This window comes from Pipistrellus hanaki (assembly GCF_964339955.1).
Source record: "Pipistrellus hanaki genome assembly, chromosome: 7".
NCBI classification, from domain to species: Eukaryota; Metazoa; Chordata; class Mammalia; order Chiroptera; family Vespertilionidae; genus Pipistrellus; species Pipistrellus hanaki.
This window is the reverse complement of record NC_140509.1, coordinates 9,961,980-9,984,219: the sequence shown is the minus strand read 5'-3', so window position 1 is coordinate 9,984,219 and position 22,240 is coordinate 9,961,980. Positions and strand designations below refer to the sequence as shown.

Genomic DNA, 22,240 nt, shown 5'->3' with positions numbered 1-22,240 from the left:
TCACAGATCAAGTGCCATTTATTCCATGAATGAATAATAAAAAAAACAGAATGGCTTCAGTGCTAAAGAAGGGAAGAATGGATTAAGGGACAGGGAAGGCATGTTGGTTGTCACCGCATTAACCACCCTCCATCTGGAGCTAAACTTGTAGCCCAGCCCCCCCTTCACATGCCGAGTACTCTCCGCTCAGCTCTGCTCTCCTCAACCCCGCCCCTCAGTGTTTCCCTGGGGGGTGGGGGCGGGGCACTCCATTAGCAACCAATTAGCGAGGAGAGGCGGTCCTGGTTGGCGCATTGCTCCTTGGGTAGTGTCCCTAGTTACTGTTGCTAAGGCTGCGGCTTGCTGGAGGCGGTGGAAATCAGAAGTTTGGAGAGCCTGGGCCTGAGAGGTCAAGGGTCAGTCCAGAGGAGGAGATGGTGAAGCAGACGATCCAGATTTTCGCCAGGGTGAAGCCCACTGTCCGGAAGCAGCCGCAAGGGGTACGGGTCGGAGCAGCGAGGATGCCGGCCACTGCGGGCCTCCCTGGCCAGGGGAGGGGCGGCATGCATGGGACCTGGGCCAGGGGGAGGGGCTGGCGTAGGGCTCAGGGTGTCTGGGGGAATCCTGCATGCTCTGTCTGAGGAGCCTGGCTGGCAGGACTGGGACAGACAGACACCAGGGCACTCCCACCCAGCACAGCCCTGTGAGCACAGACACAGGCTCCATAGAGCACATACATACACCCGGCACACCTGTTCACCCGGGGGCAAACGCATGCTCTGATGTGTGTTTGTACACTCACGTGGGCTGCACCTCAACTAGGCATATTGCCCCTTTCTAGGACATAGTCATGCATCTCTGCATACACACACATGCACTCAAACTTGTGTCCCGCCCTCAGGCAAGGCATGCAGGAGATAGGTGTCCATACATGGCTGAGATGTTGCAGATAATAGATTCAAATAGAGATATACACAGAGGCTCTGCACACAGTAGGCCCTTAGAATTTGTTGACTGTATTTTCATTCTGCAGCAGAGACATGAGTTTAGTGCATGTGTAAATAGATATTTATGCCTCCTGACACAAAGAATGCTCATATAATCTTCACTGGTATTCAGAAAACATGAGTTGAGCACTTCCTAGGTGCTTCCTCTAGTGTTGGGTACAGAGAAAGTTAAAACATTGCTCTTGCTCTGAGTAGAGAAACTTTGAATGCTTCTTAAATGTTTGGTCTTCTCTCCTTGGAAAGGGGCATAGCCATTCTTACTGATGTGCTTTGTCTGCCTTATCTCTGGTTCTCATGAAAACCCTGCGAAGTTAATGCCATTTTCCTCATTTTGCAGATGAGGAAACTGAGTCTCAGGATGAGTAATGTGCCCAAGCCACCCGCCTCTGGAGTGGCAGAGCCCCGATTTTAACGTAGGATTTTTTAAATTATTATCATTCCAAAGCTCTTGGCTCTTCAGGCAAAACCTTTTTGCCTCACAAAGCGGGGATTAGGCCAGGGCAACCTGAGTCTTATTAATCAGTGCCTGGAATGGGTATATTACTAACGTTTTATCTCTCGCCCATATCTATATTTCTACACAGGGCACATGTATAAATGTAACATTACGGCATCTCATAGCTTCGCATTTACCATGTGTACTTTGTGCATTTATGTGTTCTCCTCAGACAAGGAGGATAGAGTGTCTTTGTCATCACTCTTTTTTTTTTTTTTACTGGTGAAATGCATTGAAAAGATGCATGAGAATACTCCAAAGGAAAGATTGGCTTTTTTAAAAACAATAAGGCAGTATAGAAAGTTGATATGAGTTTCTTCCAAATTTCTTTCTTTTTACATTCCCTTACCCGAAGGTTGTAAAAAGTGCATCATATGTAAAAAGTGTATATAATGCCAGCCTCCCACTCTCCCCCTAGATTTTTAGTAAAAATGCTGAACTTGTCCTCATAGACTTTGCAGTCAGAAGCAGGTGCTTAGATATGGTGATGTGAGAGGACAGGCAGAATTGTGGATGGGTTGATGGAGAATCTTGGATTTAATATTGAACTTTCTTGTTTTTTTAAAAGTGCAATGTTTGGGTATCTTAATGTGCCTTCTTTTGCATTTCTTTTGTGGGATGCTGTGTACTAGATTGGTACTTCAAGAAGTGTTTTGAGGTGTCATACCGTATTTTCATAAAGTCAGGTTTCTTACCGAGATGCAACATTATGCCAATATACAAAACCGAGAGAGCACAGATGAACACATTTTGAGTTAGTGTATCCCTGCTCTCCCTTAGAAATCCCACTGTTTGCATCCTATCTTTTTGCCCCCAAAAGATTACATGGTTGTTTCTCAAACTGAAAATGCTGCTTGTAGCTTTAAACCAAGAGTGACTCAAAGTGTTTGTTTTTTTCCCCCCCTCTTCATTTTATGGTTCCACTGCTTCATTAATCTCATTTCTTAAAGCACTACAGTAATTTATAGGCTAATAAATAAAAAAATACCCAAGATGAACCTCTGATGATGGCAGTGCCTTTTCATTTGTATACTGCTTTGTGTATTTTGAAATATTTTCATATTCATCTTTTCATTAGATCTAATTATCTGCTATTCTTAAAGAACTACTCTATCTCAAATCCTTTTGTGACTAAGGATAGAAAATCAATCTATTGGACAAAACATGTTTTCTGGGTATATGGGGATTTTCATAATGCTCCAAAGAATGACTTAATGATGGTGGTGGGTCACCATTCCTATGCTAGTAGCTGTTCCTTCTTATCTTCTGAACGCTGAATGCTACAGGGTTTTTATTGTTGTTGCTTTGTTTTGTTTGTTTGTTTTAATGCATGGCAGCCCTCACTCTTGTATGTTTCACGTCTTATAATCCCTTTTACTCACCTGTCTGGGCATTATATTATTTTTTTAATGTACTGACCTACACAATATAATTTTTAAATGTCTCTTAAGAAAACCTAGCCGGAAAGCCGTGGACCTGATGCCATTATTTTCTACAAATAATGTCATTTTACATAGATTCTTCACATTTTTAATGAGAATGTTCACTAGAAATCTGCTCGGGAAAATTAGTCAGGTTTCCTGGAGGTTTAGGTGGGCTTTTATTTGCTTAGGAATAGGACTTTCCCCCATAACTAAGCATCTAATGGGTCTTAAACAGGAAGTATTGCCTGTTAGGAATAATTTTATATCCTGGTGAAAGACAAGAAGCCTTTCTTAAAAACCTCTAAATCTAATGACTTAACATTTTTTTATGGTGCATTACAAAATGCTTCCTTTCCATGACGTCATTTGATCCCTGCAGCAACCTTGTAAGGGAGGCAAATCTGCTTTCCTCATCTTAGGTCTAAGGAACCAGGATTCTCATACAGCCACGTGGTGGCTGGTCACACATCTGGTAACTTGAGATTAGTGTTGGGCCAGGTCTTTGGACACAAAATCATAGGCGTTTCTTTATTCCACATGACCTTTTTATAAGCTTGACCTTTGATATTTTCTGGCCAATACATAAAGGAGTAGGTAACCAAGAACACAGAGACTATTAAGTTGAAAGGGGGTTGATTAAGACCCTTCATTCCATATCAGCTTAGAGTGGGGAAGTGATTTTTTCCCAGGCCATTTGCTAATTAGTGGCTGAGCTGGGAGTACAGCCTTGAAAATGACATCAAAGACATGAAATATCCGTGTCTTTTGAAACCACGTATCTTTTATGAAATGCCTGAATATGTGTCTTGAAAGCTTGGGCTTCTTTGAACACAACTTGAAGGAGAGCATTCTTTTGAGCTCTCTGAGAAGTCTCAGACCTAGTCCTTTGTTCTTCTTGTCTAGCATTTTGTAAATGCTCAGAGATGCTGTTGCTTGTAATAAAGTGCTAATTTCTGGTCCATAATTCTAAAGCAATCTTTAGATAAAATGTTGTTTTCGGGGTTATTGGTTTCTCAACAACAGAGGTACTCAAATGTTCACATTTGAATATTAGATTAGTCAAAGAGGATCCGAGCTTTGACAGAGCATTGATTTAGGTTTTACCTCCTGTTCAATTCCATACATTTGTTTGAGGCTGCGCACAGTTCAAAGAGGAAAATTATCCAAATTGTACTATGTTTTGATTTTTTTATCTTAAAAGTGTATTTTTTATAAGGTTACAGTGCATAGCATAATAATATGGTCATGGTTCAGGCCTGAAATATACCATTTTATATGCATTTGCTGTCTTCATGTTGGCAGATTTATTCCATAGATGAAGATGAAAAAGTAGCACCAAGCTTGGAAATTATCTTGCCTCGTGATTTGGCAGATGGATTTGTGAATAATAAGCGAGAAAGCTACAGATTTAAGTAAGTTTATCTTTCTCCTTCTTTATATCTGTTTTGCTACTGAACGAACACGTACTGCGTTCATATCCACCGTGAAATCGTTAGCACCCTGCGCTAGGGAGAAGGCAGTGCAGTTCTCTGTCATCGGGAAGATAGAATCTAACTTGTCTTTTTACTGCTGTGCCCAAAGTTGAAAGGAGGGTGTAGTTCTGTATCCACCATGGTACCCCAAAGTCCCAGCCTTTCTTTTTTTTTTAAATTTATTTTATTGATTTTTTACAGAGAGGAAGGGAGAGGGATAGAGAACTAGAAATATCGATGAGAGAGAAACATCGACCAACTGCCTCTTGCACACCCACTACTGGGGATGTGCCTGCAACCAACATACATGCCTTTGACCAGAAACGAACCTGGGACCTTTCAGTCCGCAGACCGACACTCTATCCACTGAGCCAAACCAGCTTCGGCGGTCCTAGCCAGTCTTTGCCACATCAGTGTTATCCTTTTCCTACTTGGCTCTCTAGGATTTAGCACTTATAGGAAGTTCATTGCATGAATAAATGTTATTAAAAATAAGAAGGTTTTTTTTTTTTTTAAATTATATCCCAAATATGTGAGCCTTCTTTAAAACGTAAATGATATACAGATCTCAGCCCACACATGAACAGCCTATAGCTATACTGGACAGTGCAGCAGCCACTCGCCATAGATAGCTCATAAGCACTTAAAATGTAGCTAGTCCAAACTGAGGCCAGTAAGTAGAAAGTGCATAAAAGATTTTTTGAAAGCTTAGTACAAAAAAATACAATGTAAAATATCTCTTGAATAGTTTCATATAGATTCCATATTAAAATGATAAAGTGTTTCATATGTTGTGTTAAGATATGTTAAAACCAATTTCACCTGTTTTTTTTTTTTTTTTTTTTTTTACTTTAAAAAAATGTGGCTACTAAGATGTTTAAATAACACATATTCTCACATTATGGATGCGTTACATTTCTCTCGGACAGTGCTGAGCTGTGCAGTTCAGGTGAAAATGACCTTGAACTGTCACCTGTGCCTTTAGTCCAAACACTCCCCAACAGTGAGGCCTGGAATGTTGGGATTATGGCTAGTTCACAACATCTTTATTCTCCAGTTTCAGATGATGTGATTTCCTTTAGCCCCCACTTTTGATTTTTGGAGAAGTCTGAGCCCAAGTTAACCCCATCTTTGATCTGGGGCTTGTACTGAGGTGGCGGATTGCTGGGTTCTGGGGAAGGCATCCCAACTGCTCCCTTGCTTTTTTCTCTGGACTGTTTTCCATGGTCCTTCTTTCCTGGCTCTTCCTGCCCTTGCCCTTTGGATAAAGCCATCCTGGATACTTTATTTTTTATGGTTCTCATATTTATTTACTCTCATCTGTTTGTCTCATAAAGTTCTCTGGTCTTCACAACTCTGCCCTTTGTCATCATGCATGGATCTCTCCTCCCACCTCACCCATCGTCCTGTGTCTCCTTTCCCAGTAAGTACAAGCAGGACTGCTAGCATGTGCTCACACAGTGGGCGGTCCTCACCTTGTCTTTTTGGCTCCCATCGCCTTTCATTCTGTCCTTTAAGAAGTAACCTTATAGTAAATGATTGGATTTTTCCATAGGGGGCCTTCTCCCATGGGTGTAAACTTGCTACATACCTTAGCAGCTATGATTTCATAACAGCTGGCCTAACACCATTCTCTACAAGCCACACTTGTCTAAAACATTTTATTCAGCATGATTCTGTTTGATTATTAGGAAAAATTGGCCATGCCTCTATGAATTGGCCCTTTCCAAAGTATTCTTTAGGTTATATAGATACAGAGAGAATTTAAATACATATATGGTTATTGAAAAAGTACTGTTTGCCCAGGAGAGTATTATGCTAAGTGAAATAAACCAGTTAGAGAAAGACGAGTATCACATAATCTCACTCTTATGTGAAATCTAATGAACAAAATAAACTGATGAACCAAATAGATCCAGAGACATAGTACCATGAACAGACCGATGAACAGACTGAAGGTGGTGGTGGGGAATGTGAGGATTAACCAGGGAACTTGTATGCATATATGCATAACCCTTGGACACAGACAATAGTGTGGCAAAGGCTTGAAAGAGGTGGGTGTGGGGAGGAGGGGGTCCATAGGGAAAACCAAAAACAAACCAAAAACAAAGCATACATCTATAATACTTTTAATAATAAAGATAAATTTTAAAAATAAATGGTAAAGAAATTTTATCACAAAGAAAAAGTGCTGATTGTTTATTTTTAAATCACTTGATCGTTCTAAATCTCTGAATTAGAAATATTGGTTTGGTATTTTCAATAGAGATAGTAATAAAATATTTAACTGATACATACCTTTATAAGCATTTAAAGGCTGTTTTCTCCCGAGAAAATCCACTTGACCCATAAACATTTATTGATCGTTCACTGTGAGCTGTTTTCATGGCTAGGAACACAGCAGGGAGGGCGGCACAGCCCCTGCTCTGATGGTGCTTACCTTTTAGTGGGAGGAGATGGGCAAGCAGATCGATAAGTCCCCTGTGCGTCAGAAAGTGTTAAGGGCCATGGGCTAATTAAGACAGTGAAGGGGACAGAGGAGTGCTGGAGAAGGGCAGCAAAGGGGAGGGAAGGTGGCAGCCTTTCACAGGTCTCTCAGGGGAGGTGGACAAGAGGGCGACATTTGAACAAGAACTTGAAGGAGGCAAGGAAGCCAGATATTCAGATATCTGAGGAATGGGAAGTCCAGGCCAAGAATATAGTGAGAGCAAAGTCCCTGAGAGCGGGGAATGCCTGGCTTGTTTGAAGACAAGGCATCTGTGTGGCTTGAGGAGAGTTAGCTGGGGTGGGGGTGGGGGTGGGGGCAGGAAGAAGGTTAAAGGGGCAGTAGAGTGGCCAGATCATATGAAGCTCTTTCCCAAAGTGCCATGGGAAGCAATGGAGGGTTTTGATCAGAAGAATGAAATCATCCCACTTAAGTTTGAGCAGGATCATTCTGGCTAACATGTAGCCAATAAACTGTAAGGGAGTCAAGGAGACCAGGCAAGACATTTTGGTAGTTTGGGCCGGGGTAGTAGCAAGTGGAAATGGTGAGAAATGGTTGGATTCTGCAAGTATTTTAAAGGTCAGAGATGATGCGTTGGCTGATGGGTTGGGTATAGAGTGCAGTGGAAAGAGAGGAACCAAGATGCCCTAAGGGTTTGAGCTGAACTGCTAGAAGGATGGAGTTGTCATTTCCTGGTCTGGAAAGGCGAGGATGAGTCGTTTCTGGGTGGGGAGAGGTCAGTAAAGCCTCCACAACCTCCTCATGGACGAAAGGGCCTCCTAGGAACCAGGAAACCCAGTCATATCTTAAGGAGAGTTACTGGTTTGCTCCAGGGCCATGAGTCAGCGGCCTTAAGTCCCAGGATAAAGCAGCCTCTTCCGGTGTAAAAGGTTCCACTCAAGTTGGTAAACTTTTTTGCTCTTCAAAGGTTTTCAGAGAACAGATGATCACAATGCCTTTTCAGATTACTATGCAGCTCTAATGATATAAGATAAAATATTTTGGGATGATGATTTGATGTTGAATGCTATTGTATGGTTTATTGAAAGCCTGGCCATCTCTTTTGGTTAACTGGTGGTAGTTGTCATTCCTGTTACTTAAGACAGTGGGGCTGTTGACTTAGTCAGTCATCGTCAACCTCACAAGCACCACTGGGTCTGTGTTCAGTTGTCACAGCCAGCAGGGCCCTGAACAGCACAGAGAGGCCGTGTCCCCTGTGTTTGTATCTGGGCCCTGGTGCACCCACGTTAATGTTGTTGTCTAGAACATAATCTTGCCTGCTGAATGACATAGCAGCCAGAGTGTCCTACAATCTCTCTTTGTATACAGTTTCATTGTTAACTTCTTCAAATGGGCCAGTTGATAAGCTATACCAGGGTGGGGAACCTTCTTTCTGCCAAGGACCATTTGGATATCATTAGAAATAAAATCAGTGGAGGTCCATTTTCGAGGCAAGGCATTTAACCATGAATGGAAAATTTCTGGTAATTTGCTTGCATAATGGCCTGCTGATGTGACCAAGTTCATGCACCTGGAGAGTCCCCAGGCAAACAGGATGCTGGGGAGGGGCCAAGGGACAAGGGAACTTAAATTGGGAAGGAAAGAGGAATATAAATATTAATAATATAAATAAAATAAATATTAATAAAATAAATATTAATAAACCGATAAGGAAATAATGAAACTTAGTGACCATTCTGGGAAGATTGTACACCCCACAGGACTCAGCCAATGAGGAACCAGGGAGGGACTTGCACACCAGGGAATAAAATACTGGTTATAACCACTTGGGGCATGCCTGCCCAGCAGACACCCGCTCTTGTAAGACTGACATTGAACACCTGTTTTTGCTGTAGTTTGTGTCTCCATGTCCATTTTCTCTTCTTTTTAAATTTAATTTTGGACTGGTGAGTGTATTTGTCACATATATTTATAGTATGACTCACGGACCATGTAAAATTCTCAACTTACAAATGATTTCATGGGTCTTATATGGCCCTCAGCCTGGACATTCCCCACCCCACCCCGGAGCTATAGGGATGTTTTGAAATTAATTTTGATTGAAGACAATGAATTCCATTTTATTTTATATTTCCAACCCAACTCCAAATATCCTTCTGAACTGCTCAGTAGTGACAACAGTCCTACATTTCATGTAGTCTCTACATTAATCAAGGATGTGCCCAACTCACCTGTGTTAGGCCAGTGGTCGGCAAACTCATTAGTCAACAGAACCAAATATCAACGGTACAACCATTGAAATTTCTTTAGAAAACCAAGTTTTTTTAAACTTAAACTTCTTCTAACTCCACTTCTTTCTTCAAAATAGACTGGCCCAGGCCGTGGTATTTTGTAGAAGAGCCACACTCAAGGGGCTACAGATCCACATGTGGCTCGCGAGCTGCAGTTTGCCGACCACTGGGTTAGGTAGAGACACAGACCGAAGGTTCCCAAGTCACTCTAAAAGCTGTGTAGGATGCCCTCGATGTGTTTGTTTTAAAGGTGTTGCTTTAAAGCATCCCTCTGACCCCCACAGTTTTTATTTTGAAAACTTTTCAATGTGCTGAAGAGGTTGAAAAATAATGCAACTAACTCTTCCTATATTCTATGTGGGAGATCCACCAATTGTTAACATTTTACCTTATATATTACCTTCCTTCTCTCTTGCTGGTGGCAACTCAGCACACTGTAGAAGAATAGGTTGTGTGTTTCCTGCCCTGGGCATTCCTCAGTGGGTGTGACCCTGCACTAAGCCAAGTGAGTGGCAATGCATGAAGCGTGAACTTGACTCTGTCCCACCTCCCCATGCCCAGCCCTGCCAATCTCAGACGGAAGTCTCTGTGCAGGACTGTCTGTCTTCATTCACTTTTTGACTTTTGACTCATGACCAACAAAGTGAAATAAAGTTCCCTGGAAATTAAATTAGGATGTAGTACCTAATGAATGCAAAGTACACTTCAGTACAGCATTTTAAAACCAAGTTCAATCATCCTACATTTCACAGCTGCCTCCTTCCCTTACAGGTCAGACATCAGAAGTTCTCTGGCTGTTTACATCCTGGTCTTGGGTTTCCATTTCATGCACTTATCTCGATGTGCATTTGATGCCAGTTGTAGACACTGTCCCTCTTGAGAGCTAAAAACACACAGTTTGTTATTTGGTTCAAAGCCGCTGCGGGGTTTCAGAGGGACTTATTGTGCAGACCCTGTCAAAGCAATACTGTGTACCCACCATTTGTGTCCAGGGAGACAACAGCGCAGTGTGGCTGGGACTACAGGGCCAACATTGTGCTGGGTAGGTAAGCCGAGGGATGTAAATATGGGCTCATTTACAGAGCTCACAGGGGAAAAAAAAAAAAAAAAGATTAATCTAATAGTGTGTGACGGCCCAGCTTTACAATAATTACTGTTTTCACATTTGCAGATTTCAAAGGATTTTTGATCAAGATACAAACCAAGAGACCATTTTTGAAAACATTGCCAAGCCCGTGGCTGAGAGGTAGGATTTCCTGTGTTCTGTTTAGTGGGTTGGTGGTTTTTCATCTTGCCTTCAGTTATCAGATAATCGTGGTAACGTGCCTCGGTATATTAGTTCTGTACGCAGGCTGCAGGGTACGTAATGATGATCGCATTGAAACCCTTTATTCGTAGAGCTGTTTGTTTTAGATTTAGGGTCTGAGCCTCAGCACAAGCTGGTGTGATAGACGGAATAGCTCTGTTACTCCCATTTTGAAAGCTACATAAATCTCTGAGGATCAGCGAGATTAAGTGGCCCTGTTCGGGTCGATGGCTAGTGGTGCAGAGCCCCAGGCGGTGTTAAGGTCTGAGCTCTTTCCTCAGCCCCATATTTCGGGGGTTAGATGGATGTGGGCCTCGGGGTGGGTGACACCTGGGAAGCCTACTAATGGCTGACCCAGCGCCACCTCAGTGTCATAGCTATATTTCAAAGCCTGGCCCTTAGCATCTCTCTCTCTCTCTCTCTCTCTCTCTCTCTCTCTCTCTCTCTCTCTCTCTCTCCCTCTCTCTCTCTCTCTCTTTTTTTTTTTTTCTGTACTAGACCCTTTTATTTCTGTACTAGAAGCCTGGTGCATGAAATTCATGCACGGGAGGGGATATCCCTCAGCCTAGCCTGTGCCCTCTCCAATCTGGGACCTCCTGTGGGATCTGGCCTAAACCAGCAGTCGGACATCCCTCTCACTATCCGGAACTGCTGGCTCCTAATCGCTCACCTGCCTGCCTGTCTGCCTGGTCACCCCCAACTGTTCTCCCCTGCTGGCCTGATCTCACCCCCAACTGCCCTCCCCTGCTGGCCTGATCTCCCACAACTGCCCTCCCTTGCTGGCCATCTTGTGGTGGCCATCTTGTAGCAGCCATCTTGTGGTGACATGGGGGCAGCCATCTTGTGACATAATCACGGAAACACCACCTAGGCTTTTATTATATAGGACGTCCAGATAGTTTCAGTTTGATCACCCTAAGGACAGCGCCACCTGAGAACACTGTGTAAACCAGAATGCCATTTTACTCATGTATGTCGGCAAAGTCCCCATGGAGCTGACACTCCCCTCCCACAGGAACCTTCATAGAAGCTACTACTTAACGAGGGTGCTTTCTGACCCTGAAATCACCTGGGTGATTTCAGTGACCTAATCATCCCCGGATATAACAATCTTTCCGATTAAAATGAAAGCTATCTGCTAAATAACCCCTTTTCAAGTCCACTGATTAGTAAACCCTTTCCCAGGATCACCGTTGGAAGCACATGGCCTCATTTTTCTCTCAGACTCCTGTTGCATGAATCCTTTTCAAACCAAGCCCTCCCCTTCTCCCCCAAACTTTATCACTGAGCTGTAACTGACATGTAACATTGTATACATTGAAGGTGTACGACATGTTGATCTGAAATGGTTATAAGTTGCAAAATGATTATCACCATAGTAGTAACTATGGCTCTCCATCTCATCACAAAGTTATGTTATGGTAAGAACATTTAAGATCTGCCCTCATGACAGCATTCAAGTCTATGGCACAGGACTATTAGTCATAATCCCCATGCTGTGCCTCAGACCCCGAAACCTGTTCAGGAAGCCCTTCTCTTTTAATATTCCTTCCGCTCCATGGGTGAAATGCAATTGAGGAGCCTAAGTTGTTTTACTCATACTCGGAACCCAATACCAGATTTTTAGGTTAAATTCACCACTCCTAGACAGGATGTCACACTTTTCTAAAAGTCTCCCTTTTTACATAATCTTCAAGGTTACGTCCCTTTCCAGGGGGTCGATCTCAGGCGTCTTATTTTGAAAGAAGTCATCCCAGGAGGGACTGTAGTTCCCATTTCCCAATGTCTGTTTCTCCTCCTACGAGGACCACTCTCCCAGCCTGAGCCCCCGTCACCCTCAGCTCTCGCTGTGCCCTCTGCGAGTTCCTCCTCCTGAATCCGCACAGTTGTCTCCTCAGCTCCTTGAGGTCTCTGCTTATGTCTACCCCTCTCAGTGAGACCTTCTTTTGTCACCCCATTTGAAACCACTTCCTGTCACCCTCCCCTGTTTTCTTGTTCCAGCACTGGGCACCAGCGGACACACTGTATAGTTCGATTACCCATCCGTTTTCTGTCTGTCTGCCTTCCACTAGGTCGAAGTTTCATGAAGGCTAGGGGTTTGTTTTGTTCACTGATGTACAAAGACATCCAACCGGACAATGACATGATGTAAAAAGCGACAGGCAAGCACATCTCTATCCGGGCTGCCACAGTGGTCCCCGGGGGGCCACATCTTCCATCCACAGGGAACAGTCCTCTTTGTATCCCAGTTTCTCCTGAAGCTGTTTTTGCTAATGTTTGTTTTCTGTTGGCCTTTCTGTGGTTTATCTTTCGTGATTCCTTAATTCAACTGCCCTGGGACATTTGTTTCTAAGTATAGGTCTGGTAAATAAAATATAGCTGGCTTTATTTAGCCTTTTTGCCAAATTTAATTGGCTACTTTCACCTGCTTATGCTTATTGTGATTGCTGTAATGGTATTTGGGGGTGTTCCTCCTGTCTTGACTTATGTTTTCCATTTATCATTCCCCATTTCCCCCCTCCTAGCTGTTGGTTGGTTTGTGCTCTTTGTTGCTGCTAGTACTTTCCATTTCCCCTCAAGGTGTGCATTGTACTTCAGCACATCTGGGCACTGTAAATTCAGATATAAACTTACTTGTGCTTTTCTCCACATCTGAAATTTCTCTCCCTGTCTGTCTCTCTGTTGGTTTCAGGGACCTTAGCATACTTTCATTTTGTCTTTCCTGCTCCCCTACCACTTCAAATGTTGAAATCAACTGCGAGTTTCATTCTGCATCTCTATTAATCATTTTTACTATCAGCATTGATTTAAATCTGTCTCCTTTTTTTTTTTCTTCTTTGTTCACCACTCACTGTTTCTTATACTCATGCCTAGTGTTTGGATCCCTTTGTAGTTAACCATCCTCTAATGATTTTTTAGTGAGAATTCAAGATTGGGGGGCTTTCTGAAATCCTTTGCTTTCCTTCACAGTCAAATGGCAATTTGGGTGTAGAATTCTGGGTTACAGGTTCCTTTTTCTGACCTCTGTGAAGAGAGTGCCCCGTGGTCTCTTTGCATGCAGTGTTGCTGAGGGATGACACTGTCCACCCGCGTCTCATTTCTTTTTAGGAAATGCCAGTTTTCACTTTCTGGGTGTTTTAGGGAGTTTTGTCTTTTTACTTGTTTTTCTGACATTTATATCAGTGAGTCTAGGTACGTTGTTTTCATTTGTATTCTTATCTCTCCTCCAGCCATTTCAATCTAAAAAGTCTTATAGTCAAGCTCAGCGTTGTCAAAATTTGATAATTACTTTGATAATTAAAAAATAATTTCCTTTCCTCCAACATAGCCATTCTTTCTCTCTGGAACTTCCGGTTTCAGAAACGCTGGTGCGGTCCTTCACCTACTGTAATGGTCCATTCAGTTTCATTCTCTTTAGGTTCCGGGTTCTGGGAGACTTTGCCAATTCCATCTGCAAGCATAAGTTGGTTTTAGCCGTGTGCATTCTCTGTCACCTGTCCCTTACGTTTATAATTTTTACCATTTTATCTTCATTTGGAGGAATGTAAGCCGGTCTAGTCTTGTGTGAGGATGGGATGTCCTCCCTTTTCCCTCTGAAGACACGGGTGCTCTCCTCTTAGCACATGGCTCGTGTTCCTGTCTGCTTCCCTCAGGCGGATGGGGGACTCTCTCCTCCTGCCCAGTGCGGTGCTCTCTCAGTGCAGGTTACACCGGGGTTCCCAGTGGGGGCTCTTTCTGTCACGGAGAGTGCCCTGTGTGTCTGAGGTGCTGTCTGTGTTCCCTGGGTTCACTCCGGCGGGTGTGGGGAAGGAAGGCACGCCCTGAGCTCACCTGCTGGCCGTGAGACTCTCTTTCCTCCAGGGGTGCTTGCCACCAAGGTCACCGTCACCCTCGGGGCTCCAGTCTGCGAACGGTGAGCGAAGCAGTGGCTGGGCAGATGGAAGCAGATTCGTGTTTTCCTTTGACCCAGCTCCAAAGCAGAGGGCTATTAAGCAGATTAACTTAGTAATTAAGAACCTGGGGTGGGAGGGTCACTGTTTTCATTGACTTTAAGTATATTATATACAGCATATGCACACTTAATGCAGACTTAACTTGTGTGACTTTGAGATGATAAGCATCAAATATCAATAAGGTGTAATTTATACACAATAGTTAAAGAAACGTTTATCTCACAGCTTGAAAACTGGTTTAGGGATTACTATACAATTCGGCAGGCCAGGTGCATAGAAACTGCCACTTTAGATATTAAACAAAAATGCCTGCAATCACCCTCAGAAACAAATTCCCAGCAGACAATCCAGTCACTCCATATAGGCCCTTGGCAGCTGTTCTGTTGGTTAATACATTGTAGCTTATTTTCTGCTTACTGTACACAATTAAAGCTGAATAAAATCCATCACATCTCTTCCCCAAATTCTACAGTTCAGGAATCACATTCATTAAGATTCATCTTTTCCTGTTTAACCCAGACCAGTGACATGATGGCTTAGCTGTAGGACTGGGGGTGAGAAACTTGGGAAGCCTTAACTTTGCATCATTGGACATTAAGGAGAAGAATCTGTGTGGTTATTATTTAATGCATCTCCATTAGGAAGTTCTTCAGACTTCAGAAGTTCTTGAGAACTTTGGTATTCCTGAAATATATCCTATATTTTTTAGTAATGTTAAATAAAGCTGTTTATCCTGTGAATTTTGCTCACCGGTTTTGGACTAATTTTTGTAGAGAGTCTTCAGTAGGTCCACAGATGTGTGTGGTGCATGTGGATAGTATCACATCATATCAAGGGGTCCGCAGTTTCAGTTGATGTTTCACCAGGTGCCATGCTTCTCAGGCTGGAATCCACTGATCTTGGGGTCTGGAGTGGTCTATCAGGGGAGGCCCGAAGCCCAGGCCAAACATGGCGCATTGTCCTGGAAGGCCCATTTTACTTGAAGATTTAGGGAGATGACTTTGGAGTCTAGACTTTTCTGACATCTTATCACATATAAATCTGCAGAATTCCAGTTTTCTAGCCAAACTTACATTCTACCTAAAAGCTCGGGTCAGAGGACATTTATTTTCCTTGGGAATAAACAAGTTCCCAGGGAGAGATTTGGGGAGAATGTGGTGTTTCAGAGGAACAAGGTGCAGGAACAGGGTGCCCACTGCTAGCATTGGTCACGTCGGTGACACAGGCCCCCGTGGCTGGCACTGGGCAATAAAGCATCTGCTCTGTAGTAAGTCAACCGGGGTGGGTTTTGAAAAGCTCGCCATCCCCTTGGGAACCATTGCTTTCTAACCTTAAGTTTACCGTCAATGAGCAATAGCCAATGTAGCCTTTCGATTTGCACTACGAAGCGGTTGAGGGAAAAGGAAAGCTTGCAGGGCTGCCGTCTCCCCTTGGAGGAGGCTGTGTGAGACTGTTCGTGCACCTGTGCCCTGTGCCCCGTGCCCTGCTGATGGGAGAAAGGCTTTTCTCATAGGAGGCACAGCCCCCTGCCCCGCTGGGCGTTCACCGTGGCTCTAGGACACAGGCTTTGCTACTGATGCTCTGGGTTGCACCGCTCGCCCAGTCCTGCTGCACAAGCAGAGAAGAGAGCCTACACTGTTAAGATGAGGAGACCAGAATGGAAGAGGAGGAGGCCACAGGGGAGTATTTAGAGAATAAAGTAAAGTCTCATTGGTCAGTTATTCACCTCTGCGCACTCATGCTTCTGCCAGGTCTGGCTCACAACATTCACCATCCGGTGGAATAACCTCCCTCTGGCCCCAGTCCTCTGACAAACTCACTGTGTGACTGCACCAGACCTGTCACTTCTGAGCCTCCTGCGCCCTCGGAGAAAGGGCATGCTGTCATACCAGCGTGCTAGGCTGCTTCGAGGATGCAAGAGTGCACATGAAGGTACTTCAATGCCTGCTCAGTATCAGTGATGAAACATTAGAGACCTCTATTCCTTTGCCACTTGCAAAATATGCCCATTGACTTATGGCTCCAGGCCAAAGGTAAGTGGACACACTTCTCTCTATTCCTCTCACTAAGTACAACTAAAACTCTGGAGGTTACATTTAAAGGAACCACAAATCAAATATCAAGAACCAGGAAAATGTCCACCGGCATGAGAAGAAACAACCACAGATGCCAGGACACAGAAGCCCATGTCTTGGAATGATGTGACCAGGTGCTCATGTAGCTGTTATGAAAAAGCTTCAACAAGCAACTATGAACATGCTTGAAACAAATGAAAAAATATAAAATCTCAGCAAACCAACCAAAATCAGATCTAAAAAAGTACATTGTGAGAATTTTAGAACTGAAGAGTACAATAATTGAAATTAAAAAAAGAATTGATAGATGGAGAGATCAGAGGAAAGAATCAACAAGTTTGAACAGAAAGAAAACAGGCTGAAAAAGGAACAGGTCCTCAGGGACCTGTGAGAACTGCTGTGAAAGGTCTAACACGCATGTCATCGAATCCCAGAGGAGAGGGGAGAAAGGCAATAGGGTTGAAATGTTTTTAAAAAGTTATGGTTGTAAATCCTTTAAATTTGGCAAAAGTCATAAACGCAGAGCTTCAAGAAACAGGATAAACTCACAGAAATCCACTCCCAAGGCAAACTTTAGAAAACTAAAGCAAAGAAATAATCTGAAAGCAATGAGAGAGAAATGATCCATCACCTACCGGGAAAAAGAGTTTGAATTACAGTGGGTTTCTGATCAGAAATCATGGAGTCTAGAAGAAAGTAGCAGGTGATGAGAGAAAAGGATTCTCAGCCCAGAATCCTATCCTTCAGGAATAAAGGAAGTGAAGATGTTTGCAGACAAAGGAATACTAAGACAATGAGTCACCAGCATACCACCCCTGAAAGTAGGGATTTCTTGAAAAGAAGAGAAATGAAAAGGAACACATCTTGGGACATTAGAAAGGCAGAAAGATGCCGAAACCGGTTTGGCTCAGCAGTAGAGCGTCGGTCTGCGGACTGAAGGGTCCCAGGTTGGATTCCAGTCAAGGGCATGTACCTTGGTTGCGGGCACATCCCCAGTAGGGGGTGTGTAAGAGGCAGCTGGTCGATGTTTCTCTCTCATCGACATTTCTTGCTCTCTATCTCTCTCCCTTCCTCTCTGTAAAAAATCAATAAAATATATTAAAAAAAAAAAAGGCAGAAAGAATAATGGAATGAGCAAAAATATGCATGAACAAAATTAACTTTCCTCCTCCTGAGTTAAAAAAATATATATGTTTGACAATGGAAGCAAAAATGACAGCATTCTCTGGTGACATTTACAAACAGGGGAGTGGGGAGGATCTTAGAGGGAAGTGAGGTTGCTACTTTTTATTCATATTGGTCAGATGTCACTGCCAGTAGATCTCTGTGTGACAGAAGGTGGTGTAGCTTGATTGCAATGGTTGCTGTTCAAAACCAAATAGAACTTTACAGCCATACCATCCTGTTGTCAATTTTTATACTGTGCTACAGTTATACAAGATGTAACCACTGGGGGAGTTTGGGGGAGGGTACACAGAATCACTCCACACTCTCGTTGTAACTTCCTATTAAAAAATATTTATAATATTTCCAAACAAAAAATTAATATTTCCAGATATGAGAATTTTGTGTCATTTGTTCTGTGATGTTCTTCTAGTCAGCAAATTATTATAAGTAATCTATATTATTAGATTAGAACTCTCCCCCACTGGGGACTCAAATAAAGCTAATTCCATTAGCCATTCACGAAAACATGCCAGGCAGTAAATACTTTGTTTTTCTCAGAGTTGGCTTTCAAGCAGAAAGCACTGGTCACAACGGAATTCTACAAAAACCCATTGACTCCCACTGATCTGTTCAACTTCTGGCCACAATTCCATCTTACCAGATGCATTGTTTATAAACAGGCACCAATGCTTGGCTCCACTTCCTGCGACACTAATTTCTTGATAACATTACATTTCTGGCTTTTGCGATTTTACTAACTTTCAAGTTGAACACTTCTTAAATTACATTTCTAACTAAAAACATGGGTTTGTGGTTACAAACAGGAAAACCAATCAGCTTAAAATCGTGAAATTATTCAAGATAACGAACTTGAGGTACTCCACCAAAGAAGAGGCTGAGTTTGCCTCTCCACCGACAGCTGGTGAATGTGGAGACAGCAATGGCAGCCCGTCTAACAAGCACGGACTGTGCTAACCACGCACATAGCAAATATGGATTTTATTATTGTGGGTAAACAAATGAGTCTAATTCTGGATGTTTCTTTTTAAGATTGACCAATCAAGAAATGTGGTGGTGATAACTACAAGTTAAAGCTAATTGTAATTTGTTAGATAAAATACCTCTGAGAAATGGCCTGTGAGTTGTGCGGAGCAGTATGGTCGTGGAGACTGGCAGTTGTGGGGAGAAGGGTGGTTGTGGAGGGTGAGTTCTGGGACAGCGTAAGTACATGGGGTGCGATCCTCTGGGTCTGTGGGATTATAAAAAGCATTCTTGGAATTAGAAAGAGAGTAGAAGGACTGACTGGTGGATCAGAGATGCTACAGTGATATGACTCCTCCGTGAGAAGGGACTTGTCCTAATCTGGCACCCACTTCCCCCCAAGCAGATTCTGAAGCTAGGATTCTAGTGACAGTAGCTGATTTGGGAGGTAAGGCCAGGAGGCACAAGTAGGGAAGTGAGGAGGCGAGATGGACGGAAAGGAAGCTGCTGTTGGGTACATGAAGGCAATCAGTCCACCCGGTGTTCTCTGGAGGACAGAAGGACTCAGGGGACTGTGCCTCAGAGTTGTCCGTCCAAAAGGGCAAAGAACACCTGCTCCTCATTGTCCCGAGGCTGCTTCCAGGCTGTTACCACCTTGGCACATGCAGCCTCACCTGTACATGAGGTGAGAGCTTGTGGGCAGTACAACGTGAGGGCAGAGAGCCACAGGCCTGGCACTAGAAAGCCATCAGTGTGAGTGGGAGGGGGAATGTTCAGCAGGAGGTGGAGCAAGCTCCCGTCTGCCACAACCGCCACCCCATTTCTCCCCTGGCAGCCTGCAGACCTGGCTTCTCTCCTCAGCACTTCCCCTACTGCCAAGCAGATGAACACGAAATGCAGAAGGCAGGGGTAATTGCATCTATACCTTTGTGTGACGTTGGGTTCTCCAAACACTGCGATACCAGAGTAGAGAAGAGAAATTATCTGCAAGTTGAGTGTGGACGAGAGCTCTCTCCACTTTCCCCCCAAACTCTGAAAGTCACAAACTCAGTATCATTTTGCCCATCAATTCTGGAGGTTAGTAGAAAACTCCCGTCATTCATAAACAATTTAAAACCTTCTCTTTTTATATTGCTATCCCTCAAACGCATCACGTGTGTTCTCAGCTCAGGGCTTTGAACTTGCTGGGCCCTCTGCCTAGAGTTCTCTGCTCCCAGGCTTGCTCACGGCCTCTGTCTGTTCTTCATAGCGTGTACCACCAACTATGCCCTCCACGCAGTGTTTATTGCCTGCCTCTGCCCACTGCAGTGTAAACTTCATGAAGACAAAGACTCTCTCCTGGTTCGCTACTGCACCCCAGCTCCTGGAGCAGGTCGGCTGCGTATCGGATGCTCCCTGTTGAATGAGAGTTAGCACACAGAAGGTCTTCCTTAGCAGCCCTAGTCTTCTCACTCCTGCTGAATGCATTCGTGACGGGCTTTGTTTCTTGTAAAAGGAGTTTTACTTTGGGTTCCTTTCTGAAGGACTTTTTGGACAGAGGCCTTTTCAGTGCATCTAAAATAACACGATAAAATAGCACGACAGATGGCTGCTTTTATTTTGTCTGTCTCGTGGTTCTCAAAGTGTGGTATCGCAGTGTTTGGAGAACCCAACGTCACACAAAGGTATAGATGCAATTACCCCTGCCTTCTGCATTTCGTGTTCATCTGCTTGGCAGTAGGGGAAGTGCTGAGGAGAGAAGCCAGGTCTGCAGGCTGCCCTGGGAACCCGGTAGAAATTCAGGTTCACAGGCCTCATCAGACCTACTGAGGCAGGGCAGCCTGTGTTTCAGCAAGCCCTCCAGGTGAGTCTGATGCACGCCGAGGTTTGGGAGTCACCGACTGGGTAGAACACTTCACACAGGTACCTGTGCTGTCTGTCTTCAGTGGGATCTTTCTCAGAGAGCTGAGGTGCACGTTAAACACCTTCACAATTTTGAAATGGATGTTTGTTTGTCATTTACAAGGCATTTATTTCTCAGATAAATCGCAGTAATGATTATATTGTCAGGATAGGATTCAGGGCATGAGACCTGTTGGGGCCTGGTGTTCCTACTCTGTTGTTAGTACTTGCAGTATGATTAGAAAGAACAGAGAAACCAGAAACTGTTTGTTCCTGATGCATGCTTCAGCTTCCTGCTTTAACACTTAATGGTTGTGCGGCTCTCAACAGATTAATCTGTCCATGTCCCATCTTTTATCTGTAAATGGGGTAATGACACTTTTATAGCAACTTCATTTGCCATGATGACCAGATGAACTGCCCAGGAGAAAACACATGTCCCTGGCCATAGTACGTGCTCAGTAAGTATCAGCTCTTAATCCGTTGTGGGCTCCCCACCAACATTTCCATAGAAAAAGGTTTTCCATCCAGTTCAGGGTTTTACCAAGTGATGAATGTTTTTCTTCATGAATTTTTCCCCCCTTGAGTTGTTTTAGATGTGGTTTCTTCTGAGGCACACGTTTGCAGTTCTTATCATACAGCTCTATTTTAGGAGTTGAGAATGCATTCACAGATAATCCAGAGATGTTTCTGGTTGTTATCCCTCACTTTAATATTCTTCAGAAGAATGGCCTGTGGAGAAAGAAAAGAGAAGGCGAAGCTCTCTGCAAAAATCCTTCCTGCGTGAATGGGGTTGGTTACACCTAGCACGGTTCTTCCATAATTATTTGAATTTATAATGGACTTGTGGTAAAAAGCACACACATACTTAAAGTATGATGTTTAAATCGTTTGGGGAAATACAGTTGCACATGTACCCAGTGCTCTGTCACTTGCAGGTCGACATGCCTTCCTCAGTCCAAAGTTGCTTTCCTCGGAGCAGAGCTCCTTTTGCAGGATGTCTGTCCTTCGCAGGGAACTCGGCCTTTTCCTTTTATGCTTGGCCAAATGTTTTTGGTCCTATGTGTAGTGTGCTTCTTGCTAAGTAGCTTGAGCAGATTTACCCATTGCATGGGTAGTAACACTGAGAATGCATTTCCTTTTGTGTAGAGCTGTGTCAGTCTCATTGAACTTTCACGTGTTTTGCCTCGGTTAATTTTTGCAGTAGCCCTGCAGGTCGATAGGTACTGCTATTCCATCTTCAGATGAGAAAGCCGGGCTCTGAGCGTTGAATGGACTTCTGCAGGGTCACGCAGCAATTAGGTTGCGGGGCTGCGACTAGAGTAGGTCTTCCTTTCGCAGTCCCTTGATCCTTAAATTGCTGTATCACAGGACTGCACTTACATCTTTTATTTCATTTTGTTGCAGTCCTTTGCTAAGTTCACCAGAGAGGTTCATGCCACTGAATCGACAGACATTTTTCAGGCCTCGTCCTGTCTGGCCTCTGGGCAGCGTTCTGCGTCCTCACCTCTTCCTGGCCACTGCTGATAGGCGCCGCCTGGCGGTGTGTTTGTCTGGTCAGTGTGGGGGTGCTGAGGTGTGGAAGGTGAGAGGCACTGCCTTTTACTTCCCACCGTCTGCACTTCCCCCCGTGCTCCAGGCGTCCGTGATCTGCGTGGACCTTAGCTATCACACCCTTTCCCAGTGTTCTGCCAAATGCCCTGTGCTCTAAACATTTCGGATCTCATGGACCACCAGTTGCTGACCAACTGCTGCTCTAGAC

At 43.9% G+C, this 22,240-nt stretch overlaps 1 protein-coding gene across 1 annotated transcript in view; it reads left to right on the top strand.

Moving 5' to 3' along the window:
• Window positions 1-342: 342 nt before the first annotated feature.
• KIF6 (kinesin family member 6) overlaps window positions 343-22,240 on the top strand; it is a 354,123-nt gene continuing 332,225 nt past the window's right edge. Inside the window, exons 1-3 of the mRNA XM_084890084.1 lie at window positions 343-479; window positions 4,209-4,318; window positions 10,287-10,361. Of these exons, the coding sequence (XP_084746210.1) occupies window positions 414-479; window positions 4,209-4,318; window positions 10,287-10,361 (251 nt within the window). The 5' untranslated portion in view covers window positions 343-413. The remainder of the gene's footprint in view (window positions 480-4,208; window positions 4,319-10,286; window positions 10,362-22,240) is intronic.